General features: G+C 45.6%; 1 protein-coding gene across 1 annotated transcript in view; it reads right to left on the minus strand.

Annotated features, from left to right (window-relative positions):
- Nucleotides 1-14759, minus strand: part of ice2 (interactor of little elongator complex ELL subunit 2) — a 108464-nt gene that overhangs the window by 21368 nt on the left and 72337 nt on the right. The window contains exon 11 of the mRNA XM_068015183.1: nucleotides 183-267. Coding sequence (XP_067871284.1) covers nucleotides 183-267 — 85 coding nt within the window. The remainder of the gene's footprint in view (nucleotides 1-182; nucleotides 268-14759) is intronic.

Below are 14759 nucleotides of genomic sequence, written 5' to 3' on the forward strand. Positions count from 1 at the left end.
GAGTAAAAAGTATCCGACACATGGTCTCAGAGAATGTCATGTGACTTAGGTTAGAGCTGTTTCAGTGCAGTGAGGGGCTGAAACCTGACTTGAGATACAAATAGGGAACGGCGGGAAAGATGAATGCAGATTTGGGAGGCAGCAAGTAACACAAACATCTGGAACACCATCCAGCCACTCACTTGAAAGATCCAAATTTTTCTGCTATTGATATTGCTGGAAACTGGTCTATCGAAATCAGCTTCGATGTGAAGACATCAATGTGACCTGCCAATAAAAAAGGATGGTTAAACGTCAGAAAACGTAAACGCAACAAGATATCAACTGGGTTTTACAGTTTTTCCCAGAACTGATTCTGTCTAGGCTCATCAAAACGTAGTTTCTTAAACCAAATCTGAATCAAGACATTAACTGGAATCAAGGGGGAAAATGGGATGTCCCAGTGCACAACAGCCAATGGATTTGGAAGTACAGTTGCTGTTATGTAGGTAACTATAGCAACCATTTTGCACACAGCAAAGACCCACAAACAGCAACTGGATGACCAAAAAATCTGTTTTTTGGTGATGTTGGTGAAGGTGGGAATGTTGACCAGGACAATGAGAATCCCATGCTTTTTCTTAAAATAATTCCATGGGATATGTCATGTCCACTTCACCAGGCAGGCTCGTGCTTGGTTTAACAATGCTCCTGGAATGCAGTCACACAGCCCTACACTGAACTCTCCGTCTAGCATATGGACAGAGTTTTTGCTTTAGGTACAACCTGCGATTCAGGCACACATTGAGTCCATTTTGAGAAGTGCCTTTCTGCGCATGTTTCTGCTCAAACTCATTTGCATATTACCAAACGCAATTTGCCATGAACCAGAGCAATTGCGGGCTTAAAACATAATTTAAAAAACTGCTTTAATTTTTTTTGATATTTTTAAGAGTCATCACTGGATGAGAGTGGCTCCAGTAACACTCAAGAAGCTCGACACCATCCAGTACAAAGCAGCCCGCTTGATCTGCGCCCCATCCCACACCTTAAACATTCACTCCCTCCACCACCGGCGCACAGTGGCAGCAGTGTGTACCATCTACAAGATGCACTGCAGCAACTCACCAAGCCTCCTTCGACAGCACCTTCCAAACCCGCGACCTCTTCCACCGAGAAGGACAAGGGCAGCAAATACATGGGAACACCACCACCTGCAAGTTCGCCTTCAAGCCACACACCATCCTGACTTGGAACTATATCAACCTCGCTGAATCAAAATCCTGGAACACTCTCCCTAACAGCACTGTGGGAGTAACTACACCAGATGGATTACAGCGGTTCAAGGTGGCAGCTCAGCACCACTTTCTCAAGGGCAATTCCAGATGGGCAACAAATGCTGGCCTTGCCATGAATGAATAAAAAAAAACTCTTCTGTTCTTCCTCTCCAACTGTGTAGCTGAGCCACCCATGGTGCTGTGGACTTGGCTCTGCCTGAACTCCCAAGAGAAACCATCACTCTAATCAGTATTCAGAAATGAATACCTGTTGGAGAGCGAGATGCACTCAGAGGATCCCTCCCCAGCCTGCCTGGTCCTTCTTGTTCTGGTAGTCACCCATTCCCTCTCTATGCCTCCACTTATAAAACCCAGGATCCCATATGCTTCATTAACCACTTTATCAACCTGCCCTGACACCTTCAACGATTTCTGCACATATACCCCCAGGTCCCTCTGCTCATGCATTCTCTTTAGAATTGCACCCTTTATTTTATATTGCCTTGCCTCGTTCTTCCTACCAACATGTATCACTTCACACTTCTCTGTATTAAATTTCATCTGCCACTTGCCCGCCCATTCCACCAGCTTGTCTATGTCCTCTTGAAATCTCTCCTTATCCTCCTCACAATTCACAATATTTCCAGGTTTTGTGTCATCTGTAAATTTTGAAATTGTGCCCTGCACATCTATGTCTAAATGATTAATATATAATCAAGAAAAGCAGTGGACCCAGTACTGACCCCTGTGGAACTTCACTATATAACTTCCACCAGTCTGGAATAAAAGCATTCAACCCTACTGTTTCCTGTCACTCAGCCAGCTTCATATCCATACTGCCACTGTCCCTTTATACTTTGATAGAAAGCCTATTATGTGGCACTATATCCATGCCTTTTGGAAGTCCTTGGACACTACATCAACTGCATTACCCTTACTAACCCTCTTTGTTACCTCATGAAAAAACACAATTTGCCCTTAGTAAATCTATGCTAGCTTTTCTTAATTAAGCCACACTTGTCCAAGTGATTTGTTAATTTTCTCCCAGATTATCGTTTCTAAAAGCTTTCCCACCACCGAGGTTAAACTGACTGGCCTGCAAGAACAAAGAACAGTACAGCACAGGAACAGACCATTCGGCCCTCCAAGCCTGCGCCGATCTTGATGCCTGCCTAAACTAAAACCTTCTGCACTTCCGGGGTCCGTATCCCTCTATTCCCATCCTATTCATGTCTTTGTCAAGATGCCTCTTAAACGTCTGTATGGTACCTGCTTCCACCACCTGCCCCGGCAACAAGTTCCATGCACTCACCACCCTCTGTGTAAAGAACTTGCCTCGCACATCCCCTCTAAACTTTGCCCTTCTCACCTTAAACCTATGTCCCCTAGTAACTGACTCTTCCACCCTGGGAAAAAGCTTCTGACTATCCACTCTGTCCATGCCACTTTTAACTTTGTAAACCTCTATCATGTCGCCCCTCCACCTCCATCTTTCCAGTGAAAACAATCCGAGTTTATCCAACCTCTCCTCATAGCTAATGCCCTCCAGACCAGGCAACATCCTGGTAAACCTCTTCTGTACCCTCTCCAAAGCCTCCACGTCCTTCTGGTAGTGTGGCGACCAGAATTGCATGCAATATTCTAAGTGTGGCCTAACTAAAGTTCTGTACAGCTGCAGCATGACTTGCTTATTTTTATACTCTATGCCCTGACCGATGAAGGCAAGCATGCCATATGCCTTCTTGACTACCTTATCCACCTGCGTTGCCACTTTCAGTGACCTGTGGACCTGTACGCACAGATCTCTCTGCCTGTCAATACTCCTAAGGGTTCTGCCATTTACTGTATACTTCCCACCTGCATTAGACCTTCCAAAATGCATTACCTCACATTTGTCCGGATTAAACTCCATCTGCCATTTCTCCGCCCAAGTCTCCAACCGATCTATATCCTGCTGTATCCTCTGACAATCCTCATCACTGTCCGCAACTCCACCAACCTTTGTGTCATCCGCAAACTTACTAATCAGACCAGCTACATTTTCCTCCAAATCATTTATATATACTACAAACAGCAAAGGTCCCAGCAGATCCCTGCGGAACACCACTAGTCACATCTCTCCATTCAGAAAAGCACCCTTCCACTGCTACCCTCTGTCTTCTATGACCGAGCCAGCTCTGCATCCATCTTGCCAGCTCCCCTCTGATCCCATGTGACTTCTCCTTTTGTATCAGTCTGCCATGAGGGACCTTGTCAAAGGCTTTACTGAAGTCCATATAGATAACATCCACTGCCCTTCCTTCATCAATCATCTTTGTCACTTCCTCAAAAAACTCAAATTAGTGAGGCACGACCTCCTCTTCACAAAACCATGCTACCTCTCGCGAATAAGTCCATTTGTTTCCAAATGGGAGTAAATCCTATCCCGAAGAATCCTCTCTAATAATTTCCCTACCACTGACGTAAGGCTCACCGGCCTATAATTTCCTGGATTATCCTTGCCACCCTTCTTAAACAAAGGAACAACATTGGCTATTCTCCAGTCCTCTGGGACCTCACCTGTAGCCAATGAGGATGCAAAGATTTCTGTCAAGGCCCCTGCAATTTCTTCCCTTGCCTCCCTCAGTATTCTGGGGTAGATCCCATCAGGTCCTGGGGACTTATCTACCTTAATGCTTTGCAAGACACCCAACACCTCCTCCTTTTTGATAATGAGATGACTGAGACTATCTGCACTCCCTTCCCTAGACTCATCATCCACCAAGTCCTTCTCTTTGGTGAATACTGATGCAAAGTACTCATTTAGTACCTCGCCCATTTCCTCTGGCTCCACACATAGATTCCCTTCTCTGTCCTTGAGTGTGCCAACCCTTTCCCTGGTTACCCTCTTGCTCTTTATATACGTATAAAAAGCCTTGGGATTTTCCTTAATCCTGTTTGCCAATGACTTCTCATAACCCCTTTTAGCCCTCCTGACTCCTTGCTTAAGTTCCTTCCTACTGTCTTTTTGTTCCTCAAGTGCTTCGTCTGTTCCTAGCCTTCCAGCCCTTACGAATGCTTCCTTTTTCTTTTTGACTAGGCTCACAAATCCCGCGTTATCCAAGGTTCCCGAAACTTGCCAAACTTATCCTTCTTCCTCACAGGAACATGCTGGTCCTGGATGCTAATCAACTGACGTTTGAAAGACTCCCACATGTCAGATGTTGATTTACCCTCAAACAGTCGTCCCCAATCTAAATTCTTCAGTTCCTGCCTAATATTGTTATAATTAGCCTTCCCCCAATTTAGCACCTTCACCCGAGGACTACTCTTATCCTTATCCACAAGTACCTTAAAGCTTATGGAATTATGGTCACTGTTCCCGAAATGCTCCCCTCCTGAAACTTCGACCACTTGGCCAGGCTCATTCTCCAATACCAGGTCCAGTACAGCCCCATCCCTAGTTGGACTATCTACGTATTGCTTCAAGAAGCCCTCCTGGATGCTCCTTACAAATTCTGCCCCATCCAAGCCCCTAGCACTAAGTGAGTCCCAGTCAATATAGGGGAAGTTAAAATCACCCACCACCACAACCCTGTTACCTTTACATCTTTCCAAAATCTGTCTACATATCTGCTCCTCTACCTCCCGCTGGCTGTTGGGAGGCCTGTAGTAAACCCCCAACATCGTGACTGCACCCTTCCCATTCCTGAGCTCCACCCATATTGCCTCGCTGCATGACCCCTCCGAGGTGTCCTCCCGCAGTACAGCTGTGATATTCTCCTTAACCAGCAATGCAACTCCCCCACCCCTTTTACATCCCCCTCTATCCCGCCTGAAGCTTCTAAATCCTGGAACATTTAGCTGCCAATCCTGTCTTTCCCTCAACTGGGTTTCTCTTTACATCCTTTTTTGTTGAGCAATTCCCCAGTCCTCTGGTACCACCCCTGTATGTAAAGCAGAACGGAAAATTATGGCTAGTGCCTCAGTAATTTCCACCTTTACTTCCCTCAGCATGCTCAGATGGATCTCATCTGGTCCTGGTGAACTATCAACTTCAAGTAGAGTCAACCTTTCTCATAACTCATCTTTATCAATTTTCAGCCCATCCATTGTCACAACTGCCTCCTCTTTCACCATGACGTTGGCAGCAGCATCTTCCTTGGTAACAACAGATGCAAAGTACCCATTTAGTTCCTCAGTCATGCGCTCTGCCTTTATGCATTAGGTCCCTTTTTTTATTTATTTGTCCTTGGGATGTGAGTGTTGCTGGCAAGACCCATCCCTAATTGCTGTTAAGATGGTGGTGAGCTGCCTTCCTGAACTGCTGTAGTCCATGTTTTGGAGGTACATGCACAGTGCTGTTCGGAAGGGAGCGCCAGGATTTTGACCCAGCCACAGTGAAGGAACAGTGATATAATTCCAAGTCAGGATATTGTGTGACTTGGGAGGTGATGTTCCCATGCGTCTGCTGCCCTTGTTCTTCTTGGTGGTAGAGGTCGCGGGTTTGGAAGGTGCTATCACATGAGCCTTGGCAAGTTGCTGCAGTGCATCTTGTAGATGGTACACACTGCTGCCACTGTGCACCGGTGGTGGAGGGAGTTAATATTTAAGGTGGTGGATGGGGTGCAGATCAAGTGGGCTGCTTTGTCCGAAGCTTCTTGAGTGTTGTTGGAGTTGCACTCATCCAGGCAAGTGGAGAGTATTCCATCACACTCCTGACTTGTGCTCTGTTGACGATGGACAGGCTTTGCAGTGTCATACGAGTTAGTAGCTGCAGAATTCCCAGCCTCTGACTTGCTTTTGCAGCCACAGTATTTATAGCTGGTCCAGTTAAGTTTCTGGTCAATGGTGGCCCCAGGATGCTGACGGTGGGGGATTCAGCGATGGAAGTGCCGTTGAGTGTCAAGGGGAGACGGTTGGATTCTCTCTTGTTGCAGATAGTCATTGTCTGGCACTTGTTGGGTGCAAATGTTTCTTGCCACTCATCAGCACAAGCCTGAATGCTGTCCAGGTCTTGCTGCATGGGGGCACAGAATGCTTCAGTATCTGAGTAGTTGTGAATGGTGCTGAACATTGTGCAATCAGTAGTGAACATCCCCTTCTGACCTTATGATGGAGGGAAGGTCATTGATCAAACAGCTAAAGATGGTTGGGCCTGGGACACTACCCTGAGGAACTCCTGCAGTAATGTCCTGGGACTCAGATGATTGACCTCCAACAACCACAACCATCTTCCTTTGTGCTAGGCGTGACTCCAACCAGTGGTGAATTTTCCGCCTGATTCCCACTGACTTCAATTTTGCTAGGGCTCCTTGATGCCACACTTGGTCAAATGCTACCTTGATGTCAAGGACAGTCACTCTCACCTCACCTCTGGAGTTTAGTTCTTTCGTCCATGTTTGGACGAAGGCTGTAATGAGGTCTGGAGCCAAGTGGCCTTGGCAGAACCCAAACTGAGCATCAGTAAGCAGGTGTTGCTGAGTGAGTTTCACTTTATAGCACTGAAGATGACACCTTCCATCACTTTGCTGATGATTGAGAGTAAACTGATGGTGTCGTAATTAGCCTGGTTGGATTTGTCCTGCTTTTTCCACATGGGCAATTTTCCACATCATCAGGTAGATGCCAGTGTTGTAGCTGCACTAGAACACAGGGCGGCACAGTGGCGCAGTGGTTAGCACCGCAGCCTCACAGCTCCAGCGACCCGGGTTCAAATCTGGGTACTGCCTGTGTGGAGTTTGCAAGTTCTCCCTGTGTCTGCGTGGGTTTCCTCCGGGTGCTCCGGTTTCCTCCCACAGCCAAAAGACTTGTAGGTTGATAGGTAAATTGGCCATTATAAATTGCCACTAGTATAGGTAGGTGGTAGGGGAATATAGGGACAGGTGAGGATGTGATAGGAATATGGGATTAGTGCAGGATTAGTATAAATGGGTGGTTAATGGTAGGCACAGACTCGGTGGGCCGAAGGGCCTGTTTCAGTGCTGTATCTCTAAATCTAAAATCTAAAAACAGCCTGGCTAGGGGTGAGACTCGTTCTGGAGCATATGTCTTCAGTACTACAGACGTGATGTTGTCAGAGCCAATAGCCTTTGCTGTATCCAGTGCATTCAGCCGTTTCTTGATAACATATGGAGTGAATCGTATTGTCTGAAGACTAGCATCTACAATGGCGGGGACCTGAGAAGCAGACTGAAGGTGGTCGCAAATGCTTCAGCCTTGTCTTTTGCACCGACGTGCTGGGCTCCCACATCATTGAGGATGGAGATGGTTTTGGAGCCGCCTCCTCCTCCAGTTAGTTGTTTAATTATCCACCACTGGACGTGGCAGGACTGCAGAGCTTTAATCTAATCCGTTGGTTGTGGGATCGTTTAGCTCTGTCTATCGCATGCTGCTTCAGCTGTTTAGCATGCACGTGGTCCTGTGCTGTTGCTCCATGAGGTTGGCACCTCATTTTTAGGTATTCCTGCTTCTTCTCCTGGCATGCTCTCCTACACTCCTCATTGAATCAGCGTTTATCCCCTGGCTTGATGGTAATCATCGAGCAAGGAATACGCTGGGCCATGAGGTTACAAGTTATGGCTGAATACAATTCTGCTGCTGCTGATGACCCACAGCACCTCATGGTTGCCCAGTTTTGAGCTGCTGGATCTGTGCTGCGTCTATCCCATTTAGCACAGTAGTCATGTCACATAGCACAATGGAGGGTGCCCTCAGTGTGAGGACGGACTTTGTCTCCACAAAAACTGTGCGGTGGCCACTCCTACCAATACTCTCATGGACAGATCCAGCTGTGACAGGTAGTTTGGTGAGGATGAGATCAAGTAGGTTTTTTTCCTTCTGTTGGTTCTCTCACCACCTGTCACAGGTCCAGTCTGGCAGATATGTCCTTTCGGGCTCGGCCAGTTCGGTCACTAGTGGGACTACTGAGCCACTCTTGGTGATGGCCATTGAAGTCCCCCACTCAGAGTATGTTTTGTGTTCTTGCCATCCTCAGTGCTTCTTCCGAGTGGTGTTCAAGATGAAGCAGTACTGATTCATCAGCTGAGGGAGGGCTGTAGGTAGTAATCAGCAGCAGGTTCCCTTGCCTGTGTTTGACCTCTCAGACTTCATGGGGTCTGGAGTCAACATTGAGGAATCCCAGGGCAACTCCCTCCTGACTGTATACCACTGTGCTGCCACCTCTGGTGGGTCTGTCCTGCTGGTGGGACAGGGTATGCCCAGAAATGGTGACGGAGGAGTCTGGGACACTGGCTGTAAGGTATGATTCTGTGAACATGACTCTGTCAGGCTGTTGCTCGACAAGTCTGCGGGACTGCTCCCCCAATTTTGGCAGAAGTCACCAAACGTAAGTGAGGAGGCCTTTCCAGGGTTGACTATGCAATGTGTGCCTTTGTCACTCCCAGTGCCTAGGTCAATGCTGGGTGGTCCGTTCGTTTTTATTCTTATTTAACTTTTCTATAGCAGTTTGATACAACTGAGAGGCTTGCTAGGCTATTTCAGATGGCACTTAAGATTCAACCACTTTGTTGTGGGCCTGGAGTCACATGTAGTCCAGACCTGGTAAGGGCAGCAGATTTCCTCTCCCGAAGGACATCAGTGAATCTTAATCAATCCCATCCCTCCTCTTACTACCCTTTTACTATTTATACGCCTATAGAAGCCTTTTAGATTCCCTTTTATGTTAGCTCCAGTCTCTTCTCATTATCTTTGCCTCTCAGATTTCCTTTCTCCCATCCTCTCTCAACTTTCTATATCCAGCCTGGTTCTGAATTGTATCATCAACCTGACATGTGTCATATGCACCCTTTTTCTGCTTCATCTTACCCTCTATCTCTTTCGCCATCCAGGGAGTTCTGGCTTGCATTGCCCTTTCTTTCCCCCTTGTGGGAATGTACCTCAACTGCAACCAAACCATCTCCTTTTTAAAGGCAGCCCATTGTTCGGTAACAGTTTTGCCTGCCAACCTTTGATTCCAGTTTACTGGGGGCAGATCTGTTATCACCCCACTGAAAATGGACCTCCTCCAATTAAATATTTTTATTTTAGATTGCTCCTTGTCCTTTACCATAACTAAGCTAAACCTTATGATACTATGATCACTATCTCCTAAATGTTTCCCTACTGACACTTGACCCACCTCATTCCTCAGAACCAGATCCAGCAGTGCCTCCTTCCTCATTAGGCCGGAAATGTACTGAAGAAAATTCTCCTTCAGAAATTCTTCTCCCGCTCTGCCTTTTACACAATTACTTTCCCAGTTTATATTAGGTTAATTGAAATCCATTATCACTACTGCAGAGTTCTGCACCTCCCTGTAATTTCCCTGCAAATTTGCTCCTCTATACCTTTCCCACTGGTTGGTAGCCTATAGAATACACCCAGTAGTTTAGTGGAACCTCTACTGTTTTTTAACTCTAACCAAATAGATTCTGTCCTTGACCCCTCCAGGACATGCTCTCTCTCCAGCACTGTTATATCCTCCTTAATCAATACTGCCATCCCTCCTCCTTTCTTTCCTTCCTTATCTTTCCCGAACACCTTGTATCCAGGGATATTTAGCACCCAGTCCTGCTCTTTTCTGAGCCAGATCTCCGTTATCACTACAACATGATATCCCCATGTGACTGCTCGTGCCTGTAGCTCACCAACCTAATTTACCCTGCTTTGTGTGTTCACATCCACACACTGTAAACTTAATTTACACCTTATTGTTTCCCTCTCAGTCTGACCCCAACTAATACCTTACTATTTCTTACTCTAGTACTATCTGTCTCTCCCAATCCTTGGTGCACCTTGTTTCTCCTTTCTAATGATATACCCGATTTCCCATTCCCCTGCTAAGTTAGTTTAAACCATCAACAGCACAACCAACTGCCCCACAAGGATATTGGTCCCAGCCCTGTCGAGTAGCAGCCCATCTGACCTGTACAAGTCCCACCTCCCCAAAAGCCAGTGCCAATGTCCTATGAAAGCCCTCCCTCGTGCACCATCTCTCCAGGCATGCATTTATCTGCTGGGTCCTATTTCCATACTCACAAACACCCTTTGTGTTGATTATGGTGTCATTCTAACATCACCTTTTGATTATCTCCTATGTTTGATTCACTCCTGCTGCTTTATATCCGGTCTCCGATCTCCTGGCGCACTTTTTGAATCCCTGGTCTGTGCCGGAAAAAAAAATCAGAGCAACCGAGCAGAAACCCCAGGTCTGAGTGTTTAAGTCCGAAAGTGGGATTAAAGCTCGCAACTTCCTGAATCAGAGACGACAGTGTTACCAATTAGGTAAAACTGTCCTGAAGCTGCAACAAACCTGATATTGCAGTAAACACACTCAGGTGGCAAGATTAGCTTTAGCATTGAAATAGTAATACTGCGTTTGCTAATATATACAAACCACTATGAGACAGTTGGAATATGTACACTAACATTAGCACCATCACGCTGACACTAACACTAATATAAGACATGAAAGTTGGAGTACGGGAAACTACGAGATAAAACGCTGAGAGAGAGATGTAAGAACATTAACATGAATATAGTAACAGCATGAATATTAACACAATTCCTGTTCTCGCCTTTGAGCATATGTCTCTTCAATCACTTTGCAAACAGACCGAGATACACCAGAAAAGGAACACTTTAATTCAGCTTGCTCGGATTTCACATTTCTCCTGTCATCTCTGTCCCCATTCTGTGATCATTTTAATTACTACTTTTTATTTGTATATAATGACAACTGTTCCAACTATTCCATAAGTCCTTTACTATTTAACAAGTAGCTTTAAACATTTCACCTGCCTGAGATTTCTACACTGATGAGGTGCCACGGTCCATTTTGGAAATGCTTAAAAAACTGGCCCGACTGTTGTAAACTGATTCCAAAGGTCAGTTCCTCAGCTGCTCAAATCAGTGTACAGACAGACATAATGATAGGCCTTTTTTTTGTGTCAAAGGAGGAAACAATTATCTGGTGAGCAACTGTAGCACCCCAGTCACACCCTGATGAAGTAACTTATTGGCAGAATTGCCAAGGGCTAAGGTTATGATAAATCTAAGCACTGTTACAGATGCTAAACTTGCAAAGACAACGGTCACTTTAGTTATTCTCTCAGGCATGGCAGTCACTACCATACACAGGACGGCCACCATTCAGCCCATCGAGTCCATGCCAGCATTCTGTAGAGCAATCCAGTCAGTCCCATTCCTGCGATTTAACAGTACATTATTGTAATGCATGGATGCAATAAAACAGTGATCGAAACTGGATATTCCGGTCCTTTGCGCACGTGTCTTTTCAATCACTTTGCAGACAAAGATGCAGCTAGGTACGAATCTTTAAGCTGCTGTATTTCAGAGTGAGTGAACGCAAAAGCAAGTTGTGATCAGATTCACTTTGCTAAAACAACAGGTGGTCTTCACATGACAAAACACAAAGCATCTATCTTGGTTTAAACAAAAAAACTCAGAACTCTGCACCTGCATTCTCACAGTCCAGCCAAAAGTTTGCTTAAAAACAGACTTCACAGCCTTTGCTGATGCCAATTGTCTGCCTGTCTGTGTCTCTATCTCTTAACCCCCAAGAGTTCACGGTCAGAAGAGAGCAAAAACTTTCAAAATATTACAAATACGTTGTCCAACTCTCTCATAAATGCAGAAAAAAAGTTATTCCCAATATCCTGGCTAGTCTCTCTCTCTTGACCCTTTCACGCCTCATAACAATCAACAGAAGGCAGGCATTGTACACCAGCAAGGAGGGTGAAGGCAAGCCAGAAACAGGTTTCTGCATGTTATAACTCATGCAAACAATCTCCACATGGTCCACAGTCGGTGTTAGTATTTAATAGTATATATGGCTTTACTAATCAGTTTTTCCCCTCCCTCAAGGATGCTCAGCTTCTAGTGCTCAAGTCACTAGCCTTCACAAGTCCTCGTTGGCACTGAGTGACATTGGGCTAGTCTAACAGCCAGTGTTCTCCTCGTCCAACAGTTATGAGCATGCAGTTGTACCAGAGGTCTGCAGATACCAATTAGGACCAGGAACCCTAGCCAGCTTTGCCCTGTTTAACCCACCTCCTGTCCCCTGGATCCCATTCCCAATAAACAGCTGACCACCCATCTTCTCTTCCTGGCACACATGCTAATTGAGACTGTAAATGGTTCACTCCCTACAGAGAGTGGCTGTCCTTATTAAAACTGCCATAATTAACGATTATCCTTAAAAATATCACCTTAAACTACCCCTCATCTCCAACCTCCCTTTCCTCTTTACAATTTGTGCCCAACCTTCACATAACTCCAAGTCTGAATCCCTCCTCCACCACAGTACTGAAACAGATCTTATCTAAGTCACAAATGACATCCTAAGACTGTGGTGCACTGCCTACTCTTCATGGACCACTCTACATCCTCCTCCACCGCCTCTCCTCCATTATTTCCACTCTTACTTTTCTCATCCTAGCTAAGGCAGCTCCAGCAATGGTTTCTATTGCCAGACCGTTAACTTTGGAGAACCCCCAAGAACCTACCCTCGGCCCCCTCCTTTTCCTCATCTACACGCTGCTCCTTGGCAACAGCATGAGCAGCGCCCATTCCTGTCCCTGTCCCCAGGCTCTACCCATTTCCATTAATACCCATACCAGGGCATTGTCCACTCCCGTCCCTGTCCCGAGCTCTACCCATTCCCAGTAATACGCAAACCAGGGAAGTGCCCATTCCCACCGACCATTCCTGCCCCAGGGCAGTGCCCATTCCCATCCCTGCCCCCGGGCTCTACCCATTCCTAATAAAACCCATACCAGGGCATTTCCCATTCCAATCCCCAACGATTCCTGCCCCAGGGCAGTGCCCATTCTCGTCCCTACCCACATTATTGCTGTGATCACATCCTGAGAGCAAGCGAAACAAATCACAATTCTATGCAGATAATCAGCTAAGTGCCCTCAAGCTGGATGCCACTGTTGAGCGTCTGTGTAAATTACATGGAAACGCAAGCATGAGTCTCGTTTAAGTTCACAACCATTAACAATAATTAAAATCCTCTCCTGTTTAAAAAAAAGTAATTATTTCTTATTAAATCTACTTAAGTGGTTGCTATGTAAATATTTATCACCACACAGATCAGTTTAGCCAACAGTGAAATGTTGTCTCTCCAAAGGCACTCTCACAAAGTGGAAAATGCTAATTTTGAACCTCCATTTTCTGTGATGACAGAAAGAAGTTAGTGTTCGGAGCACAACAATGGGTCACTGTTCCAAGCATTGCCTCCAGTCTCCCTTTAGATCTGAGCACTAAGTGGCAATAAATAGCCATCTGCAAACAGTAAACTTCGAGATGATCCTGTGATCAAAAATAACGTTCTAAAGAGTGTTTCAAACAAAACAGGCAAATATTAAGAAGAAACTGCAATTGATGGTACACTGTTGAAATCTCTTCAACGCAGACGCTGGGTTAGCCTCCCGTTCATAAATCACGAATCTGTCCCAGCAGGCACTATTTTATTCCTCCCCCCTAAACATACTGATTCATCCTGGGTTTTGGCTGCATCGCAATCCTTCAGCAACCCTCACAAATCGCCAATGATCATATCTGAGCCTCGACACAGAGTGTTGGCAGGGCAGCTGATTACATGGCCAAGACATCCCCCCCACGTGGGATGGAGGAGGGCAATCCCTGGTCAGCGGTTCAGGAGTGAGATGACTGCCTGAGCTCTCCAGCACCCCGCCTACTGCCCTAGCTGACATCAGCACAAACCAGTAATCCACCCTGGGACTTTCTGCAAGAAAGCAGACAGACCTGGATTTGCAATCACACTTTTCATGGCCTCTCAGGACATCTCAAAGCATTTTACAGCTCGTGAAATAGTTTTTGAAATGCAGTCATTGTTGTAATGTGGCAGGCAATTTCTGCAGAGCAAGATCCCACAAACAGCAATGTGATAATGAGCCGATAATCTGTTTGTACAGTACAGCACCACACAGGGTGACACGGTCATCCTGTGAGAATAAGAAATACTGAAATGTTGTTTCTACAGCTTGTGGAAAGTTACCAAGAAGTCATTTGCACTCAACATAATGAAATCACTGAAAAAGAGAACTGATAAGGGGGTATGTAAGTACAGACCTTGGGACAGTATATCACTTAAAAATTGTGCTTAGGCAGATAAAAGAGAAACAGCAAGAGTTAGAACAAAGGATGTAGTGAATAAGAAACTGCCCCACTAAGATAAAGGCTGACAGCTGCAAGTTAAAACACATAATAGAGAGCCAAATAAGGTAAAACAAAAACAAGAGTTAGGGGCTAGAAAGTTAGAGTAGGGGGAGAAGTAAACAGAGGAGGAGACTGTAGCAACCATAGGATAGGTTAGTGTCATAATACGTTATAACCAATAATGTAAAATAAAGGCGTGGACAAATGGATTTGTATTGTATAAACATGAACTGAATATGTTGATCGGTGTGCCTGCTTGTAGGACACCCGATCTTGCAAGAACGTTAAATAAACTTACTTCTTCAGAGTTTGACT

The sequence above is a fragment of the Heterodontus francisci genome, chromosome 35, assembly GCF_036365525.1.
Source record: "Heterodontus francisci isolate sHetFra1 chromosome 35, sHetFra1.hap1, whole genome shotgun sequence".
Taxonomy (NCBI): Eukaryota; Metazoa; Chordata; class Chondrichthyes; order Heterodontiformes; family Heterodontidae; genus Heterodontus; species Heterodontus francisci.